General features: G+C 37.1%; 1 protein-coding gene across 2 annotated transcripts in view; it reads right to left on the reverse strand.

The window, feature by feature from the left end:
• VCL (vinculin) overlaps positions 1–22,213 on the reverse strand; it is a 104,427-nt gene that overhangs the window by 43,025 nt on the left and 39,189 nt on the right. For both annotated transcript variants that reach the window (XM_058543132.1, XM_058543131.1), the window contains exons 3-6: positions 4,361–4,511; positions 4,091–4,199; positions 2,301–2,423; positions 851–1,011 (exon numbers count right to left, since the gene is read on the reverse strand). In XM_058543132.1, coding sequence (XP_058399115.1) covers positions 851–1,011; positions 2,301–2,423; positions 4,091–4,199; positions 4,361–4,511 — 544 coding nt within the window. The remainder of the gene's footprint in view (positions 1–850; positions 1,012–2,300; positions 2,424–4,090; positions 4,200–4,360; positions 4,512–22,213) is intronic.

Raw genomic sequence — 22,213 nt, forward strand, 5'->3', positions numbered from 1 at the left:
AGCAGCAACACAAAATGACTGCTGTTGGGCTTTAGAAGGAAGCTACCAACTCTTTTGGAGTTCAAGAAGAAATTCTAGGCAAAGAGTGAAGGGACCCTGCAAATTAACTGACAAATGTGAAACTAATATTTTAATTAAGCTTTCCTTAGGGAAAATGGAATGATGAAGGGACACACCTAGAAATGCCAACAGTTTCCTCTGTAGATTTCTCTGGGTCAAAGGTTGGTTAAGGAAAAGTTTTCCATAAAATTCAGTCACAGGCATATTCTGTATCTTACTTAGTCACCTAGCAACAACCGCCCACAAAAAAAGGCAGGGCTCCCACCCAGGGGAGCCACTGTGGAGGAATTCACCACACCAGAATTCCTCCATCAGCCCAATCAATGAGACTCTAGCCTCAAGGCAAAGCTACACATCTCAGCCTTCAACCAACATTCATCCCACGTAACTACTTATTTGTTCTACCTTGGAGCAAAGGAAATTTGCAAAAGCAGCAAGTAACCCATGAAACAAAAGTGAAGAAATTATCTCATAATATCTGAACAGTCTTAGTCTACACACGATACAAGATAAAATACAGTTGTGCACCGCATAATAACATTACGGTCAACAATGAACCGCACATACAACGGTGGTCCATAAGATTAATACTATATAGCCTAGGTGTGTAGTAGGCTATACCATCGAGGTTTGTTTAAGTACATTCTATGATGTTCATACAACAAAATCACTTAATGCATTTCTCAGAATGTATCCGTGTCATTAAGCAACACATGACTGTATGAGACAATCAAACCCCCAGGAGGGGAGAATTTGGGATTTTGCTGATTTCTCCTCCAATAACACTTACCTTGCTGGCCCAGGCATCTTCATCCCAAGAAGTGAGTTGTAATACACGAATGATCTCATTAATTTCAGCACTCATCTTTTCTACAGTAAAATTGCGATTCTTCAAAGCTTCCTCTATTCCTTGGTTTTTTGAGTTTTTAGTTGTTACAAAAATCTTCATAGCTATAAAAATAAACAAAAGATCAGAAACTAAGCTTGGAATTTAACCTTGCTGTATAAAAATATCACACAAAGTGTTCTACACTTTGAACACATGTTTTGGGCTTCTAAGGTCTTAAAAAGAATATAAAAACAAACACTGCCAAGTCTGCCAATAAAGTTCCTACATCAGTAACCTTCATTGTAAAGAAAACTCAAGGTACAAAACATTGTAAAGAAAACTCAAGGTACAAAACATCACCAAATACGATCAGGGAACTAATTTAACATGCACGTACTAACGACCTACAATCATGGAATATCCAATATCCTTCTAAATCAGTTATCATCCCAACCCTAACACTGGCACCATCTAAAACAAACCTAATGGGACAAGATAAAAACAGTCAGTAAAACTGTAACTGGAAGATCTTGCTGCCCCCAATCCTAATGGAAGATCCCAAAGTGTTGAGTTTATCTTCCAGGATTTCTCTCAACATGTAGCAGGGACTTTCTAACCCCCAAAAGCGAGGAAGAAGAAAACAATAAAAATACTGTGAAGCGCTAGAGAGAGTATCTTTCCATGAAATAATTAAAATTATAAAAACAAAGATTCATCAACACTTTATTGAGTTACCCAGATTAGAAAGAAATCCTCTTCCTAACAACTTTTCTGCCACATAGATCAGTTGGCCTCACTATTTCCCAGAAAGATCATAAGACTCTATTAACAAATTTTTGTTTTCTGGTTCATGTAAGGGCTTTCTGAATTCTTACATTCATGTCTCCTTTTTTAGCTACTACTTGAAATGCCAAAGCAGGAAGGCAATTGTTGGAGGTCACAGTGACATGCTTCATAAGATTTTGAAAATGCTGCCCTCTGAGAGTTAATCAACCCACAACTTGACTAAGATAACTACATAAACCATAATGTGTCTGTACATACTAGATACTCAATAAGTGTAACTCCCTTTTGCTAGTTGAGAGAGTAGCCACCACATTTGCATTTCTGGGCTCTACTCAATGGGAAAGTGGTCCCAATTGGTGTAGACCACCAGCTCTACAACATAGAGAACAGAACTAGGCAACAGGAAGGGCAGTTTCCAACAAAGAGCAGGAGGAGAGCATTAGAGAAGATGAATACTGGTTCTTAGCTAATCAGCTGCAGTCATCAGGTAATATCCAATCTATCAGGTCTCATTTTTACCCAGGCTGAAAGACATGCAACCACACAGCAAAAGAAAATGAACATCAGAGTTTAGAACACGTTAACATGTTTTTTCTCTCTAAGATAAAGGACAGGCAGAAAATACCTGAAATGAGAACTGGCAGCAATTCTTTCACGGTGTTCATTGAGTTCACCAACATCACTCTGTGCTCCTGGTGAGTCAGTTCCTGCTGCCTCTCATCAATCATCTTGGCCATCTTAGTCATTCCTGGGGCATAAGAAATAAATTGTGCAGGGTGAGTAGTGAAACAATCCAGAGTCTGGCTTTCTGAGCCTAAATCTATTATGAATTACTATCCAAGTCCAAACTGATCATTTACTTATTTAAACAACAGATACTATCACTGAACTCTAGCATTTATGATACAGAATTTCTCAGGACAATTTTAACTTAATGCAACTTTATCTTTTCATTAAAAGTAACTTATCAAATGTAAATCCTAAATGTGACATAATTTTCACACATTTGACATAAACACATTGACAAACATAAAAATATATTGACATGAATAAATATACATTCATAAAAAATAAATTCACAAGTGGGGGAAAAATATTTTGCCTGGCTACCATGTGTACAGGTTTCATGCCATGTACCTGGCCACTGCGCCTGTGTATGTAAGAATATCATGTGAACTTAGTACTGAGACTCTAATGGCTGAAAAGAATCTTTAGAATTATAATAACGTGTTTTGTTTTCATCTTTATATTTTTCTGTACTTTCCAATTTGTCCAAAATAAGCATGTACTACTTTTATAATTAGAAACAACTAGAAATATTATAAAAATAATTATAGTGATGACAGCATCTGAAAGCATCTGGTGTTTTGGAATCAGCCTGCTAACCCTTTTTGTTTACTTTGGTTATTATTCAAAGGTGCTATGTGATTCGCTAAAGCTTTGATTTTCAAACTGCTCTTAGGATTTCTTAAGTAGTTTCACAGATCGTCAAGAGTACCAAAGGAAGGTGGAAAAGGGGGGGCTGCCCCTGCTTCATCCAGAGTAGCACCATTTTTGTCTTTTATATGTTAGGATTCTACATAAGATTTCATTTGAAGAAATAAAATTTTTTCCCAGTGTTATGAGAAAATTTAAAGAGTACTGCTCTAAAGCCATTTCCCGGTGATCTTCAATGATGGCTCAGAGAAATTCTTAATTGCCATAAGTTTATGGAATGACTACACCGGAACCTTACAAAAATACTGTTAATAAAAATCATTTCGCATAAAACAAAAGCATTTTATAAGGTGATACTGACCAGTTAAACAGTTGATGTGTCTTGTCATTAGTCTCATTCATTAAGGACCCTCAAGTTCATGTTATATGTCTATAACATCAAAAGCTGGTAACTGTTCATGTATTTTTGAATATTCAGTCCTCAGATGACTAAATAATCATTTCAAAATGAGATTTAGCCACAATAGTTCTTCTCTCCTTCTAGGTCTAATTACATTATGCAGCTTGGGCTAGGGCATGAATCCATAATAGTAGGCGGGCTAATTAGCAAGTGCTACAGGCCAGCTGGCAGACAGTGAAGGAATGCTGTATAACGTGGAATGGAGAGGTCAGGATTCAGGGTGGCCTTAAGCATTACAGTAATAGAAAAGTATTTCCTACCTTCTCCAGCGACATTTGCAATGTCTAGTTTAATTCATTAGACAGGGCCAGGATTTGTAGAAAGCAGATTCAGCTTTCAGAGACAATATCTCCTCAGTAGAAGCACAGCATCAACTCCATCAGCAGAGTAGAGACACCTAAAAGCCCAATGTGTCACTACCTATCTTCTGCAAAAAGTAGGGGGAAGTGCCCCTTTCCTCTTGATCAAACATGGAGAATCCATAAAAATTTTCATTATAAAAATTGGATATGACTAACCTGGTCCAAGATTCTTTGTGTAAGTGACCAAATCTTCCATAGTTTCCACCACCTCTGCCACTGTAAGATATTCCAAAATTCCTTTGCAAACTCTAATAATTTTACGAACCTGAAAATATATTTCAGGGTATTTAGTCAAGTGAGTGAACAATAAGTGAAAACATGGTAATTCAGATGTGTAGCTATTCAACATTTTCTCATCCTAAACAATCATCAATCCTCCATTATTATTTTTATGATGAGGCTTTTTGTGGGGAAGAGATTGCCTACCTCAGCCTCATCAAAGGTGAGGAGCAGGTCTGACGTGCCCGAGAGGATGCCCCTTGACCCATCGATTAGATAATCTCGAGCAGGCACTGAGTAAGGGTCTGACTGAAGCATCTGGGCTGCCTGGACAAGCTTGGTGCAAGCATTCTCAACCCTGTGGGGAGGAACATGGCGTTAACCCACTGGCAGAACCAAGCAGAATATCATATGCAAATGCAAAGACTGTAAATGGATGCAAATTCACATTTTTCTCCCCATGGAAAATAGCCAAGACCAATTTATAATAGAACCTAAGTTTTTAGCTTTTAAAATTTACAATTAAGGGCAGCACATTCATTCATTCACTGCACTAATCCCCTATTTTTTCTTATTTCCTGGCAACAAAAAATGATGAGAAAATGTTTCGGACCTTTTACTTTAGGGTGCTATATCTCTGTAACTCCTTGTTTCCTTACTCCTCACCCTATACACACTGCCATTAAAAGATACTACACAGACAACTGAAATCTTTTACAACAGTTTCAAATTTAACATCTGGAAATAAAATGCCAAACCACTGTGTTAAGTGAAACCTAATAATCAGACAAAGCAAAGGAATAGGAGAAAACACAAAGAAAAGGCACGAGGTAATGATAAATTTCTCATTCGTCCAGCTAAATGCATTTGTTTGACAAATCCATTGGACTGTTTGAAAACAGCCCTATAACAGTACATTGTTAATTAAAATGTCTCTGGCATTAATAAGTGAACCAATTATTAATAGTTTAATATTAATATAGTTTAATATAACTTAGATGAGCTGAGCAGCCAAAAGTGTTTTTTTGGTGGGGGGAGAGGAGTTCACTTAAAAGAGGAACCCAGGGCTGGCCCCGTGGCCTCGTGCTTAAGTTCAGCACACTTTGCTTCAATGGCCTGAGTTCAGTTCTCGGGCGCAGACCTACACCACTCATCGGTGGCTGTGTTGTGGCAGCAACCCACATACAAAATAGAGGAAGACTGGCACAGATGTTAGCTCTGGGCGAATCTTCCTCAGCAAAAAAAAAAAAAAAAATGTTTAAATGAAAACTTTAAATATTCAGAAGTATTTCAAAAGTCCTTTAGGAATAGCCAACCACTCACTGAAGATCACTAGTTGAAGAGCACTGAGCTTTGCTTCAAGGTTTTTTAGAGCCATTCCTTCTAACTGAAACACCTCTCTCTTTCCCCTCTTTTGCTTGACTGACCCCTACTTGTTCTCTAAGACTCTGCTTTTAAATGCCTCTTACTTCCGGAAACCATCCCAAATCTATGAGTACCTCGCCTATGTGCTCCCCATGAGACTTATCACACTCTCTCAATTTAGTTTTCTCTATCTCCCACAAGACTATAAATTCAGCAAGGCCAAGGACCTTGCCTATCTTGTTCATTAATGTATTCACAGAGTAGAATGCCTGATACATAATAAAAGCTCAATAAATATTTATGGTTTTTTTTTTTTTTTTGAGGAAGATTGGCCCTGTGTTAACATCTGTTGCCAATCTTCCTCTTTTTTCTTTTTTCTCCCCGGAGCCCCAGTACATAGCTGTGTAGCATAGTTGTAGAGTTGTAGCTCTTCTATATGGGACATGGCTTGATGAGCGGTGAGTATGTCGGTGCCCAGGATCTGAACCAGCAAACCACGGGCCGCCAAAGCAGAATGTGCAAACTTAACCGCTACACCACCAGGCCAGCCTCAATATTTGTTGAATGAATGAATGAATGAATTTTCAACAAGGCAATCATGAAATCATCTGTCCCATAGAAATTATTAACTTTAAAAAGTCACAAACTTGATTTTATTTCCAGGTAACATAAACCTTGATGAAATTATAGCAAACAAACATAAGCATCATAGAATGCAACTGTTGCATTACAGCTATTTGCAAGGATCTAGTTACTGCATAAGTGTTTCAAATTTGGAAAAAACAAAAAATAAAGGAAAGTTAGGAATAACTATCATGGAGAAAGGAAATAGAAAAAAAAAAAGGATGAAATGGAAAAGCTCTGCAGGAATCAATTTGGTTCTCCACTAATGGTTCCCTTGTGTGGTAAAATGATAGGGCCAAAACAGACACTGTACCATTTTTTTCCTACAATAAGACATCTGATCTGTACATTAAAATTTAATGACATTCATAAAAGCCAAACAAATCCCACCATGACTAACCAGTAGTCAGAAACAGGAAGGAGTCTGTCTTGTCTGCAGAAAACAGATTTTATTTAAACATTCAAGCTGCCTGGCTTCTTAAAGCGATCCTCTATTTTTTAATACAAATCTCAATTTTTTAAAAAGCATTTTAGAAAATGACACTAGGGATAATGTCTGTTTCCTAAATAATTATATATCTTGACTATATACTAATAATATCAATTTAGATACTTTAAATCAATCAACTAGCACAGGTTTAGGCTTCTCTCTGCCTTTGAGTCTTTAACCTAAATTAACAGAAAATTCTTATGCTTTAGATCAATAGGCCAATGACAGCCTCAAGGGACCTGAAATATGTTCACTCATAACCCACTAATCCATTCTTCCCAGAATTACCATATGATATATCTTGATACAATTTAAGAGATGTAAAGGTTCCAAACTACTCAGTTCCATGTGATTTCAATTATCGATAATCAAGAAGCTGATGCTTAATATTTTATTTAAGAAAAATAAGAGAAAAACAGATTCAGAGATTATAAAGATTGATTGTCACAAGTCATTTTAAAGGTTCTTCTAGACTGTATCCAGAAGTGAGTCACTAATCTTAAATTCCTTTTGTTTCTTTCATATATTAGTTCATCTAACATATTGAGGACCTACTACATGCTATATGAGTCCTAGAAATAGAAAGATTTTTTATAAGTCCCTACCTTTAAAGGGTTACCACTTTGGTAGGAGGAGACATACATGTAAACAAACAAATACAAATTAGTATCTAGAAGTATGTCCAGCACACGCTGAGGGGACATAAAAGTGGGAGTAGTCATTTTTACCTGAGAGATTAGGAAAGTTGAGATGCAGAAGATGACAACAACTTTGTTCCTGCCCTCAGAAGCACAGCACTACTTATAAAGATGATTCTCTTCACAGAATCTCTGAGTTGTTTTTCCAATGTAATGATTTCTCTCTCTGTCTGTCTCTGTCTCTCTCTCACTCACTCACACTCACACACACACACACACACACACACACGTCTTTTGTGAAAAACAACATGCATTGGCAATACACCTGGTTTGACTACGAAGGGCAGTCTACTATCACAAAGTGCAGGTAACTCACTCACCCTGAAACCAAACAATCTCAATCTGCTTCTGTAAAAATCAATCATCATATCCTAGATCACTGTTTTAGCTGAGGAAAGGAGAGAGCGCTTTGGGCAAAATAATAGAAAAGAGACAGTCTGATGGGCCTATTTAGACATACACTACTCCATAATTTCAAAAGCTCTCTAAAACATTCAACAAGTTAAACTTTCACCCCACTCCCAAAAACATGTTGAGGGGGGCAATTATCCTACATCAAATTCACTGTTTTACTAAAACCTGACCTTAGATGGTATAGCCATTTAGGTTATAAATACTGTCACAAAAAATGCATCCTGTTTGCTAAAGGTTGAAGTGCTATGGAGCAGAACACCTGAAAATCTGATTTCATGGAAGTCGGATTACCCAAGGAAGCAGGTGTTTACATCTTGGGACCTGTCCTTTCAAGAGAGAGAGTTGGTCAGACCACAAGCATATCCAATCACACAAAGCACAGATGACACTTGGGAGATACAAAGGAAACAGGTGGAAGGAAGAAAGAGAACACAATTGGCTGGTCAAGGAGGCTAGCCCCACTGTGGCCACCGCACCTGGCACCTCCATTTCCAACCAGGCTGGCCCTGGCATAATTATTTGGCAGGCAAAACTGACTGGAAGGGCTATTCCTGCTCTCTTCTTAGCCTGTGTTGAGATTTTCTTTCCCTTCCATCTGGGCAGGGTCTCTCAAAGATCAAGAATGGCCCAGATCACTTCCAAGTTTGAGAAGCTCACAATATTTAAAAGTGAAGAAGTGCCAAAACAGGATCAGAAACATGGTGGTATATTTAAGTGTTCACATTTAATACTATTAAGCACATGATAAACACCTTTTAGGACTCCCTCTTTTTCTCTATGACTGCATATATGGTATCACTGAAGACAATATTAAAGTCCAGGCCCTTCATAAATATAAGACCTGAGTGAGAGGCCAGGGAAGGGGCACGCCCTCAAACTTTCTCTGCTTTCCCATATTTAGAGCCTACCCTCAGCCAAAGGTCTGATGTGAAAATGACTGCTGAGGCCTCAAAAATTCTCCCTTCACTAGGTATTTAAGCATTTCAATTGTTAACCTGAGGAATGAGCTCCAATAAAATTTCAGGCACCAGCAACTGGTAGTTCAGCCTTTGTAGTATCCCTCAACTAGGAAGTACTGCCTCTATAATCAATTCATTCCATTCTCAGATCTTTTTGTCTATGTACATGTGATTAAAAAATAACAATAAAAATAATATATGTGAAGATTTCAAAAGACTCAGGGAGATATGTGAAAACAAAGTTTTCTTTTATATACTAGCCATTTGGCACAAATTTTACTTTAAAATAGCATAAGTAGATTCATTCTGTGGCATCCCAGCACTAGCCAATATGCTTTGCTCCTGGTGTTGCCATTTTGAGAAAGGTCAAGGATCCTCAGCCATTAGTCATCTAGAAACCTGAGTGAAGGCCATAAGCAGTTACAGTTTTTAGGAGGGAGTCAGGAACACAGAGTACAATGACAACCTGTAATCTAGTTCAAGTAGCAAGTCCACAGCACCAACTCACCCACGTGCACACTGTGTGATAACACTACGACATGCTGTTCCAATCCCGTGCTCCTAGGTTTCAAGATCCTATAGGCCTCATCCACAAATTATTCCTTTTCCTGTCATAACTCAGTGATAATACAGGACACTGCATGTGCACATCCAAAACTAAAATTAAAAACCACAATGAGTCATACTGAAAACATTCAAAACCCTTTAAAGGCAACACCAAACTCTTTTTGCTAGAACGTGTACATTGAGATAATGAAGCTAAAACACACACATAAACACCACGGGCTCACTGAATTCTTTTATTTCAGATGAGATTAGGAGGGTAGGCAGCCAGTTTTGACTTCACCTCCAAACAAAACAAGAGTCTGTCAGCACCAAGAGATAACTGCATGTTAGGAATGGGAGGGTTAGAAGTATCACTGCTGCCCAAGCTATATGCTCCTCAAGTCTTTTTTTTTTTTTAAATAATTTTATTTATTTTTTTATTTTTCCCCCAAAGCCGCAGTACATAGTTGTATGTCATAGCTGCACGTCCTTCTAGTTGCTGTATGTGGGACGTGGCCTGAGCAGGGCCGGAGAGGCGGTGCGACGGTGCACGCCCGGGGTTCCAAACCCAGGCCGCCAGCATCGGAGCGCTCGCACTTAACCGCTAAGCCACGGGGCCGGCCCTATGCTTCTCAAGTCTTGGTAGGAGCTTATTTGAAGGTAGGGTATGAGTCACAACCTTTGAAACCTTTAAAGCCTGAATGATTAGTCCTAGTCTTTCTGCCCATTTCCTTCACCCCCTGTTCAAATCTGGCATCTATGAAGGAAGAGGAGATTCTGAGCCTGCAAGGCTCAGTCAAGAACTCTGCTACCTACAGCTCCCTCAGCTCCTATGATCCTTCCTCCATCTCATGCTCGGGTTACAGCAGAAACAGATGAATGTATAAGCAAGCGTGTCTTACAGATACTAGTAGTTTTAAAATGTATGTCGATGCTGTTGTGATGAAGAAAATAAAAAGTTATTTAAAAACATTATAAATTCATTGTATCTTTTGTTCTTATACATTCTTAATCAACTGATAATAAAAAGTCTCAGTATTATTATTTGAAGTTCCCTATGATGAAAAAAGTTAACAATCACTGTTCTACGGCACAATGTAATAAATGAGTTAGAGGTGTAAATGCCTAAACACAAAATGAAGTGGAATAGATGCAAACAGAAAATATTTTTACTTGTGAAGAAAACTGCCAAAACCTAGACTATGGTTTGGAAAAAAAGAACAAAATGTGGAGATACAAGTCCACAATAGGCTAACTTCAATCAACAGTCATTCTAAAAAAGGGTAATAAACAATAAAATAATTAATAGAATTTAGTATCCCGTAGAATTATAAATTTGTAACCACTTAATAATATTGCTTTAAAATATATAAAGCTAGAACTGACAATATGAGGAAAACTGACAAATCTACAATTACTACAGGAGATTTCAACATATCTCAATCATAAACCAATAGTTCAAACAGACAAAATAGTAAGGTTATAAAAAGTTTGATCAATAATATTTCTGTGTTGACCTAATTGACATAAAGAGAACCCTATTCTCAAGCAAAAGAGAATATACTTTCTTTTCAAACACACATAGTATACTGACCATTTATTATGTCACAAAAGAATTTTCAAGAACTGATACTATACCAACCATGTCTTTTGGGCACAATGCAATCAAATTAGATACATAACAATAAAAAATTAGTGAAAAGAACTTTAAAATCTTTAGAATGCACTCCTAAATAATGCATATGGTTAAAGAGGAACTCACAACTAAAATATTTAGGGCTGAACAACTATTAAAAGTACCTGTAGCCTTTTCTAAACTTGTAGTAGGACTTAGAGAAAAATAAGAGCCTAAATATATTTATTTAAAAACAAGAAAGATTAAAACATAAAGATTGAAATATTGAAAATAAAGTATTCAAATAATAAACTTAGAAAGTAATAATAAATATGAGAGAAGAATTTAATGAAATAGATCTTTGGGGGAAAAACTCATAAAACATAAATCTCTAAAAGAGTGATACGAAAAAAGGCAGAAATAAATAACACTGAACAAAAAAAGGATAGATAAAATGGATAACTTCTTAGAAAAGTATCAGATTACCAAAGTTGACTAAAAATGAATTTAAAACCTGAATTAGATAATAAAAGGAAACTGAATGAGTAATCAAGTTTCTTCCTCCAAAATACATTAGGCCTAGAGAGTTTTATTTAGATGCAAGTTTTGCCAAACTTTCAAGAACAGATAATCTTTATCTTATGTCAAGTGTTTCGAAGACTAGGAAGAGATCTTATTTTACGAAGCTAAAATAACCTTGATACCAAAACTGGATAAGAAAAGAACAAGGAAAGAAAATTACACATCAGGCTCCCTCATGAACAAAGAAGCAAAATTCTTTTAAAATGTTAGCAAATTGAACTTAGCTCTGTATTTTATTTTTTACACCACAACCAACTAGAGTTTATCTAAAAATGCAAAGATAGGGCCGGCCCCGTGGCTTAGCGGTTGGGTGCGTGCGCTCCGCTGCTGGCAGCCCGGGTTCGGATCCCAGGCGTGCACCAACGCACGGCTTCTCCGGCCATGCTGAGGCCGCGTCCCACATACAGCAACTAGAAGGATGTGCAGCTATGACATACAACAATCTACTGGGGCTTTGGGGGGGAAAAATAAATAAATAAAATCTTTAAAAAAATAAATAAAAAATAAAAATGCAAAGATGGTTCACCATTCAGAAAATATATATCTGGACAGCTAATCTTTGACAAAGGAGCCAAGAACATACAATGGGGAAAAGAAAGTCTCTTCAACAAATGGTGTTGGGAAAACTGGATAGCCATATGCAAAAAAATGAAAGTAGACCCTTACCTTACACCATACACAAAAATTAACTCCAAATGGATTAAAGACTTGAATGTAAGACCTGAAACTGTGAAACTTCTAGAAGAAAACATAGGCAGTATGCTCTTCGACATCGGTCTTAGCAACATCTTTTCAAACATCACGTTTGACCGGGCAAGAGAAACAACAGAAAAAATAAACAAATGGGACTACATCAAACTAAAAACCTTCTGTACAGCAAAGGAAACCGTCAACAAAACGAAAAGACAACCTAACAATTGGGAGAAGATATTTGCAAACCATACTTCTGATAAGGGCTTAATCTCCAAAATATATAAAGAACTCATGCATCTCAACAACAAAAAAACTACCAACCCAATTAAAAAATGGGCAAAAGACCTGAACAGACATTTCTCCAAAGAAGATATACAGATGGCCAACAGACACATGAAAAGATGTTCAAAATCACTAACTATCAGGGAAATGCAAATCAAAACTACAATGAGATATCACCTCACGCCCGTCAGAATGGCTATAATTAACAAGACAGGAAACAACATGTGTTGGAGAGGCTGTGGAGAGAAGGGAACTCTCATACACTGCTGGTGGGAGTGCAAACTGGTGCAGCCACTATGGAAAACAGTATGGAGATTCCTCAAAAAATCAAGGATAGAACTACCATATGACCCAGCTATTCCACTGTTTGGTATTTATCCAAAGAACTTGAAAACACCAATTTGTAAAGGTACATGCACCCTTGTGTTCATTGCAGCGTTATTCACAATAGCCAAGACTTGGAAGCAACCTAAGTGCCCATCAAGGGACGAATGGATAAAGAAGCTGTGGTATATATACACAATGGAATACTACTCAGCCATAAGAAACGATGAAATCCAGCCATTTGTGACAACATGGATGGACATTGAGGGTATAATGCAGTGAAATAAGTCAGAGGGAGAAGGTCAAATACCGTATGATTTCCTTCATTAAGTAGTAGATAATAACAACAATAAACAAACACATAGGGACAGAGATTGGATTGGTGGTTACCAGAAGGGAAGGGGGGAGGGAGGAGGGTGAAAGGGATAATTCGGTACATGTGTGTGGTGATGGGTTGTAATTAGTATTTTGGTGGTGAACATGATGTAATCTATGCAGAAATAGAAGTACAATGATGTACACCTGAAATTTTTACAATGTCATAAACCAATGTTACTGCAATAAACAAAAAATTAAAAAAAAAAAAAAAGAAAGAAAAGAAAATATATATCATGTCGTAGACCAGAGACCATCTTACAGAGTAAGGGATAAAAACTGCATGATCATCTCAATAGATACAGAAAGAGCATTAAATAAAAACAAGCAATTATGATTAAAAAACTAAAAGGTCTTACTTCAGGACACAATAAATTAGGGCAAATTTTTCTGGGAGAAAAGCTTAAAAAGTAACAGATTATTTGAAGAAAATGATTGAGGAAAAAAATTGAGAAGCTAAGGAAGAAAGCTAATAATCACCAAATGTCTTTTTTTTTTTTCCAGGTATTTTCACAAACATTATCTCACTCATTTAAGCTTCACAATAACTCTTACATTATAAGATGAGATTCTTATAATGAAGAGTGAGAAAGAATCTCTTTTTTTTTTTTTTTGGTGAGGAAGATTGGCCCTGAGCTAACATCTGTTGCCAATCTTCCTCTTTTTTTTTTTCTTGCTTCAGGAAGATGGTCCCTGAGCTAACATGCATGCCAATCTTCCTCTACTTTGTTTATGGGATGCCGCCACAGCATGGCTTGACGAGGGGTGTGTAGGTCTGCGCCCAGGATCTGAACCCACGAACCCCGGGCCGCCAAAGTGGAGCCCGCGAACTTAACCACTACACCACTGGGCCAGCCCCAGAGAAAGAATCTTAGAATACTGGAATGAGCACAAGCCTGGGAGTCAGACAGCACAGGGTTTGAATCCTTCCTCGGCCATTTACGTCCTAGGTAACCTTCAACAAGTTACTGAACTTCTCTGAGTCTCACCTTCCTCATCTGCAAGATGAGGTGAATTAAATACCACAACTTAAAGTACCCAGCTCATAACAGGTATTCAAGAAATGGAGCTATTTTTGTAAGGTTCTTTTGCTTCTACCAAGGAAATAATAATAAAGATTTTAAATACATGTGGGGAAAAAAATTTAAACCCTGAGAACTTCTTAATTTGGGACTGGACTCATCATAAAGGAACAATCAAGGTAACAGGGAATACTCGTATCTAATTACTTTTAGTGTTTCTGTTTGGTTTTACAGGGTAGGGGTGGAGCAGCCAATGACCTCAATTCATCTATAAAATAAAGCAGTTGGATTAAATAGTCTCTATGATGCCTTTTAGCTTTAAAAATGTTAAGACTTTGGGGGTTGGCCCGGTGGCATAATGGTTAAGTTTGTGTGCTCCACTGCCGTGGCCCAGGGTTCACAGGTTTGGATCCTGGATGCAGACCTACACACCACTCATCAAGCCATGCTGTGGCAGCATCCTGCATACAAAATAGAGGAAGATTCGCACAGACGTTAGCTCAGGGCCAATCTTTCTCAGAAAAAAAAAAAAAAAAAAAAAGCAAATTTTATGACCTCTTTACAGCTTAAGAGTTACAAGACACTGCAGTACATCGCAAATTACTTCTGCAATAGTCTTTCCGCAGAAATACTTAGAAAAAGTGTAAACTGTTATCCTCTAAAAGTGGTATAAAGTTACTACTGCCTGGAGAGAGAGGGATGGACTAAGTGACTTCTTGGAAGGTCAGATTGTGGAAAGAACATGGACTTGGAAGCCACAAGATCACCAAAAGGTATTATGTCCTACCACTTACTAGCTGAGCCACCTCAGGTGAGTTAAAATTTGTCAAATCTCAGTTTTCTTGTCTGTAAATGAAATTATTAATACCTTGAAGTTGGTATTCTCAGAATTACATGAGAAAATGAAAATACATAAGCATCTGGCCCAATAATATGTACTCAATAAATGTGAGTTCCCTCGGCCCGTTGAGTTACTTTCAATCGTGATTTTTAGACAATGTGTCTATAGGCAATGGAAACCAAAGTATTACATGTTTCAAGTTTTGTTTATTTCTTAATCTTGAAGGCTATACACAGTAAACCAAGGATCAAAGCTGTTTAGAACTTAGTTAATAAAATGACTCAGAGTTCATTACTGAGAAGACTCAAAACTTAAATCATTTTTGTTTGAGAAAGTCTGTGAAAAACAGTAGTACCCAACTATGTTTAATGTGGCAAGTTCAAAGGTAAACTATTTAAAGTTTGAGTGCTTGCTCTAGGTCAAAAATGCAGCAAGTCAGCTGGCATATGTGAATGATTATCTCAAAGAAACCTGGTCATCTATCTTAAGAGATAAAATCTTCTCTTAAAATAGTAATGGAAAAGATCACAAAAAACTCAAGTTAAAAACACAAAACACTAGAATCACACATTAGCCCCAGACAAGCAAAGTGCATTGAGTGGTATGATCAAATAATTAATTCCAAAAAAAGATATTCTGGGCACTTTCACCGAGAAGAGTGTTTAAAAATACAAATTCCATCACAAATTATTTTGAGTGTTCAAGATCATAAGCAAAGAAAAAACTGAATATAAGGGCTGGTGATCTAAAAGTATGACACTACTACTTTAGGTCAAAAGAGATCTAAATTAAGTGTAAGCTTGTTTTAATCCTTTTCAAATTTCTTCTTTGTACATGAATATCAACCAAAGTAAAATTGTGCAAATATATAACGTTAATTGTGCTTAACTAATAAATTTTATGGGCTAAAACAAGGCAATTTCCTAGGAAATATGATAAATGGCAATCATGCAGATTTCCAATAGTACATACATCCTTTCACATAGTATTTTAGGAACATCCTTTGGTTCAACAAGCCTAGACATTACAATATGTTTCAAAAATAGTCCAAGCTGGTGAATTAATCCAAGTTTTGATGATCTCAAGCAGACTGTTCAGAGCAGCACTGAGACAGCGAGTGGCAACACTTCACATTTCTAAATGAAACTGTCACTTGCCTGCCAACAGACAAAGCGCGTTATGCCCTTTTTAAATTCATACCACAAAACCACCTCACAAGTGATACCTTTTGATACGTTTGGATACTAAACACCCTTGGATAAGGTCCAAGAACGGCCTCCCTTATCCATTTCTGCTCCATTGCAGAAATAAGAAATTCCATTGTATACCGCAATAGCAATTTTTCTGAGGCAAAGAAAATAGTTTGCCATAAACAGTTTTTACATACAAGGAATCAATTTGAAGCAAATCCACACTGACCGAAAATGAATCTGGTCGGTTTGACATATAGTACTGTCCTTCACTAGCACCTATTATTCATCCTGTATTGGTTATGAATCTTCCTGAGAAACCACTCTCACCTTGTCATTCTACTGCTCGGAAACTGCAAAGCTTCTCTGCTGCCCAATTCCAAATTGCTCTGCCTGGCTCTCAAGGGCCTTCGTCACCTGGCTCAACCTACCTACCTAGCTTAGTTCCCTACTCCCCGCATGACTGTTCCTCTCCTCACAGCCCCATGACTGGCTCATGCCACTCATTCCACCCAGACTATTTTCCTTTCTCCCCACATACGTCCTCACTCACAGTATTTTCCTTTTTCCCTACATCTATCCTCCCAAGTCCAACTTTCTACATGAAGTCTCTTTCCACTATTCCTACCTATAATGATAGCTCTCTTTCTCTGAATTCCTATTATAGTTAAAGCCAGTGTGTATTACACCTCTTTAACTTGAAACTTGTTAAAGCCTTTTTTTTTTTTTTTTTTTTTTGCTGAGGAAGATTCGCCCTGAGCTAACATCTGTGTCGATCTTCCTCTGTTTTTTAGCGTGTGGGCCACCAGCACAGCATGGCAGCTAACAGAGCAGTGTTGGTCTGCGCCTGGAAACCAAACCCAGGCCGCCAAAGTGGAGCGTGCTAAACTTAACCACTAGGCCACCAGGTCTGGGCCATTAAAGCATTTTTTTTAAATCTCTTGGTAGCAGAACTTTTCCACCTTTGTTCCTCCATGATATACAGAAGAATAAAACTCAAATATATGACACACCCCCACGGGTCTACCTGGGATTATGTACAATTTCCAGCCACCATAGCTGTAATTCCACTAATTTCTCTCCCACTTAAGAAAGCATAAGAAGCCAGTGAATATATTATACTTCAATCAAAGTTAAAAGAAAAAAAAAATACCTAGTGAGCAAGAATGAAAGAGATGTTATTATACATGTGACCTTGAATACACTGAATTTACTTTTTAAAAAAAGTAAAGCATTTGCAAACTTTGGTACTTTATTACTATTAATAAATAACTTGTAATACATCTTACAAGTGGTCCAACAGCTATTCTATGTAGCACTTAGCATGCTAGACACATAAAAAGCAATCAATAAATATGTAATTAACCAATTAATGTCTCTAGCCCATTAATCAATCAATTGCACATAAATATTGCTGCTGCTGCTGCCTGATGATGATTGACGATGATGATGCAAAATACAAACACGGAATACAGTAGCTGAATCTCCTGCTGACAACCTCTAAAAGAACAAATGACTTCTTTTTTTCTCTTTTATTATTTATTTATTTATTTTTTAATGAGGTAACATTGGTTTATAACATTATATAAATTTCAGGTGTACATATATAAATTTCAGGTGTACATCATTATATTTTTATTTCTGTGTAGATTACATCATGTTCACCACCCAAAGACTAATTACCATCCATCACCCTACACATGTGCCCAGTCACCCCTTTCACATTCCTCCCTTCTCCCCCCTCCTCTGGTAAGCACCAGTCTAATCTCTGTAACTATGTGTTTGTTTGTTGTTGTTGTTGTTTTCATCTTCTATTTATGAGTGAGATCATACAGTATTTGACTTTCTCCCTCTGACTTATTTCACTTAGCATAACACCCTCAAGGTCCATCCAGGTGGTCACAAATGTCCAGATTTCATCTTTTTTTATGGCTGAGTAGTATTCCATTGTGTATATATACCATATCTTCTTTATCCATTCGTCCCTTGATGGGCACCTAGGTTGTTTCCAAGTTTTGGCTGTTGTGAATAATGCCACAGTGAATATAGGGGTGCATATATCTTGACACATTTGTGTTTTCACATTCTTTGGATAAATACCCAGCAGTGGAATAGCTGGATCATATGGTAGTTCTATTCTTAATCTTTTGAGGAATCTCCATACTGTTTTCCACAGTGGCTGTACCAGTTACATTCCCACCAGCAGTATATGTGAGTCTCCTTTTCTCCACATCTTCTCCAACACTTGTTATTTCTTGTCTTGTTAATTACAGCCATTCTGATGGATTTAAGATGAAATTTCATTGTAGTTTTGATTTGCATTTCCCTAATAATTAGTGATGATGAACATCTTTTCATATGCCTGTTGGCCATCTGTATATCTTCTTTGGAAAAATGTCTGTTTGGATCTTTTGCCCATTTTCTAATTGGCTTGTTTGTTTTTTTGTTGTTGAGATGTATGAGTTCTTTATATATTTTGGAGATTAACCCCTTATCAGATGTATGGTTTGCAAATATCTTCTCCCAATCGTTAGGTTGTCTTTTCAGTTGTTGATGGTTTCCTTTGTAGTGCAGAAGCTTTTTAGTTTGATGTAGTCCCATTTGTTTACTTTTTATATTGTTTCCCTTGCCTGGTCAGACATGGTATTTGAAAATATGCTGCTAAGGGGCCAGCCCCATCGCTTAGCGGTTAAGTGCATGCGTTCTGCTACTGGCGGCCCGGGGTTCAGATCCCGGGCGCACACCGATGCACTGCTTGTCCAGCCATGCTGAGGCGGCGTCCCACATACAGCAACTAGAAGGATGTGCAACTATGATATACAACTACCTCCTGGGGCTTTGGGGAGAAAAAGGGAAAAAAAATAAAGGAGGAGGATTGGCAATAGATGTTAGCTCAAGGCCAGTCTTCCTCAGCAAAAAGAGGAGGATTGGCATGGATGTTAGCTCAGGGCTGATGTTCCTCACAAAAAAATATATATATATATGCTGCTAAGACTGATGTCAAAGAGAGTACTATCTATGTTTTCTTCTAGAAGTTTTATGGTTTCAGGTCTTACATTCAAGTCTTTAATCCATTTTGAGTTAATCTTTGTGTATGTTGTAAGATAATGGTCTATATTCATTCTTTTGCATGTGGCTGTCCAGTTTTCCCAACAACATTTATAGAGGAGACTTTCCTTTCTCCACTGCAAGTTCTTGGCTCCCTTGCCAAAAATTAGCTGTCCAGAGATGTGTGGGTTTATTTCTGGGCTCTCGATTCTGCTCTATTGATCTGTGTGTCTGTTTTTGTGCCGCTACCATGCTGTTTTGATTACTATGGCTTTGTAGTATATTTTGAAATTAGGGAGTGTGATGATTCCAGCTTTGTTCTTTTTTCTCAGGATTCCTTTGGCCTTTCTGGGTCTTTTGTTGTTCCATATAAATTTTAGGATTCTTTGTTCTATTTCTGTGAAAAATGTCATTGGAACTTTGGTAGGGATTGCACTGAATCTGTAGATTGCTTTAGGAAATACAGATGTTTTAACTATGTTATTTCTTCCAATCCAAGAGCACAGAATATCTTTCCATTTCTTTCTGTCTTCTTCAATTTCTTTCAACAATGTTTTATAGTTTTCAGTGTACAGGTCTTTCACCTCTTTGGTTAAATTTATTCCTAGGTATTTTATTCTTTTTGTTGCAATTGTAAATGGGATTGTATTCTTAATTTCTCTTTCTGCTACTTTGTTGTTAGTGTATAGAAACTCAACCAACTTTTGTATGTTGATTTCGTATCCTGCAAATTCACCGTATTCACTTATTATTTCTAAAAGTTTTTTTGTGGATTCTTTAGGGTTTTCTATATATAAAATCATATCATCTGCAAATAGTGACAGTTTCACTTCTTCCTCTCCAATTTAGATCCCTCTTATTTCTTTTTCTCGCCTGATTGCTCTGGCTAGGACTTCCAATACTATGTTACATAAGAGTGGCGGAAGCGGGCATCCTTGTCTGGTTCCTGTTCCTAGAGAGATAGCTTTCAATTTTTCTCCCTTGAGGATGATATTAGCTGTGGGTTTGTCATTTATGGCCTTTATTATGCTAAGGTACTTTCCTTCCATATCCATTTTATTCAGAGTTTTTTATCATAAATGGCTGCTGTATCCTGTCAAATGCTTTCTCTATGTCTATTGAGATGATCATGTGATTTCTATTCTTCATTTTGTTAATGTGGTGTATCACACTGATTGATTTGCGGATGTTGAACCATCTTGCATCCCTGATGCCACTTGATCATGGTGTATGATATTTTTAACGTATTGCTGTATTTGATTTGCTAGTATTTTGTTGAGGATTTTTGTGTTGATGTTCATCAATGATATTGGCCTGTAATTTTCTTTTTTTGTGTTGTCCTTGTCTGGTTTTGGTATCAGAGTAATGTTGGCCTCGTAGGGTGAGTTAGGAAGCTTCCCCTCCTCTTCAATTTTTTGGAAGAGTTTGAGAGGAATAGGTATTAAGTCTTCTTTGAATGTTTGGTAGAATTTACCAGGGAAGCCATCTGGTCCTGGACTTTTATTTTTTGGGAGGTTTTTGATTACTGTTTTGATCTCCTTACTGGTGATTGGTCTATTCAAATGCTCTATTTCTTCTTGATTCAGTTTTGGAAGATTGTATGATTCTAAGAATTTATCCATTTCTTCTAGATTGTCCAATTTGTTGGCGTATAGCTTTCATAATATTCTCTTATAATCTTTTGTATTTCTGAGGTGAACAACTGACTTATTATAGGGTGAGTATAACCAATATTTTAACAGTACAGCATGGCCATTATACTCTTGAAGTCTATGAATATTGCAGCAGTTTCTACGGCAATCATCATGCAACCCTATACCTCTTGTGCAACAGTGTGGCTATTAATGCAATCTTGGGTAAAATTAGTAAATTGTAAACTCTATCTACCAGTGTAGTCAGGGATCAGATAACTTTTGCTCCACCCAAGAGAAAGCCTTCCTGCGACAATGCAAATCTTGCTCTATATTAAAATAGCTCTCACTTTTACAATAAGGAATTGCCCCAGCATTGGAAGTCTCTCATTGACAGTTACAACTCAAATATATAATCTTTAACTGATATTAAATCATTCTCCAACATTCCAACATGGCTTTAATTGCCAGTCATACAAATAGATTATGATTTGATTTTGAGACCCCCAAATCCTGAAACTGTCAAAAATTCTGAAAATGTCATAACCTTCCCTGAAAAATCTCTAATTATATATCAGATTACTTAGGAATAAATCTATCTACAGACCAAGAGTCTTCTGTTTTCTCTAACCCTGACATTCTAACATTCTAGGAGTGGAAATTGATCTAAGAATAAATTTTTAAAGCTTATTTTATTCTCTAGTGTTGCCAAAGAAGACACTATGTAGAAATCCTTGTGAAAGTGGATATCAGAGGAAGCTTCAGTCTATCATGCCCTGGAAACTTCGAAACATCAACCAAACAGCCAAAAGAATGTCTTACTCAACAGTTCCAAGGATGTCATTAATTGCTTCCATCTGTTTCCCTCTCTGTCCCCTCCCCCTCCCAGTCAAGGCGTCTACTAAAGTTATTTTCTGCTTCATTTTGCATTCTAAAGAAAGGCATAAAGAGCCATCATGTTTTAAACTGCAGAATATTTATTTGCCCCCAAATTTGTTTGACAACCACAGCCATATTGTTTTTGTACTCTAGGCTATTTTCAGATAGCATTTCAGAGTGTAGTATATTCAGTTATGTGCTTTTTAAACACTGCTCAGCAAATATTTCAGTTGGTCATAACAGTGTTTTTCCCTGACTCCCCAAGGAGACCAGGGTTTTTCCCCATGGTATAAAGGTTAAAACCTCTGAATGGTTTCGTCCATTGATGATCCTTACCTAAATGAATTGTTTCATTAAAAGTTGCACAATGATGACTTTCTAATTCTGTCATTTATTCCACATTTATTGGTTAGAATTCCCCTCATCAACTAGGGCTATTAGGCTACTGTGAAATAAAGTCTGTACAGGAAAGGCAGGATAGT

This window comes from Diceros bicornis, chromosome 6 (assembly GCF_020826845.1).
Source record: "Diceros bicornis minor isolate mBicDic1 chromosome 6, mDicBic1.mat.cur, whole genome shotgun sequence".
Lineage (NCBI taxonomy): Eukaryota > Metazoa > Chordata > Mammalia > Perissodactyla > Rhinocerotidae > Diceros > Diceros bicornis.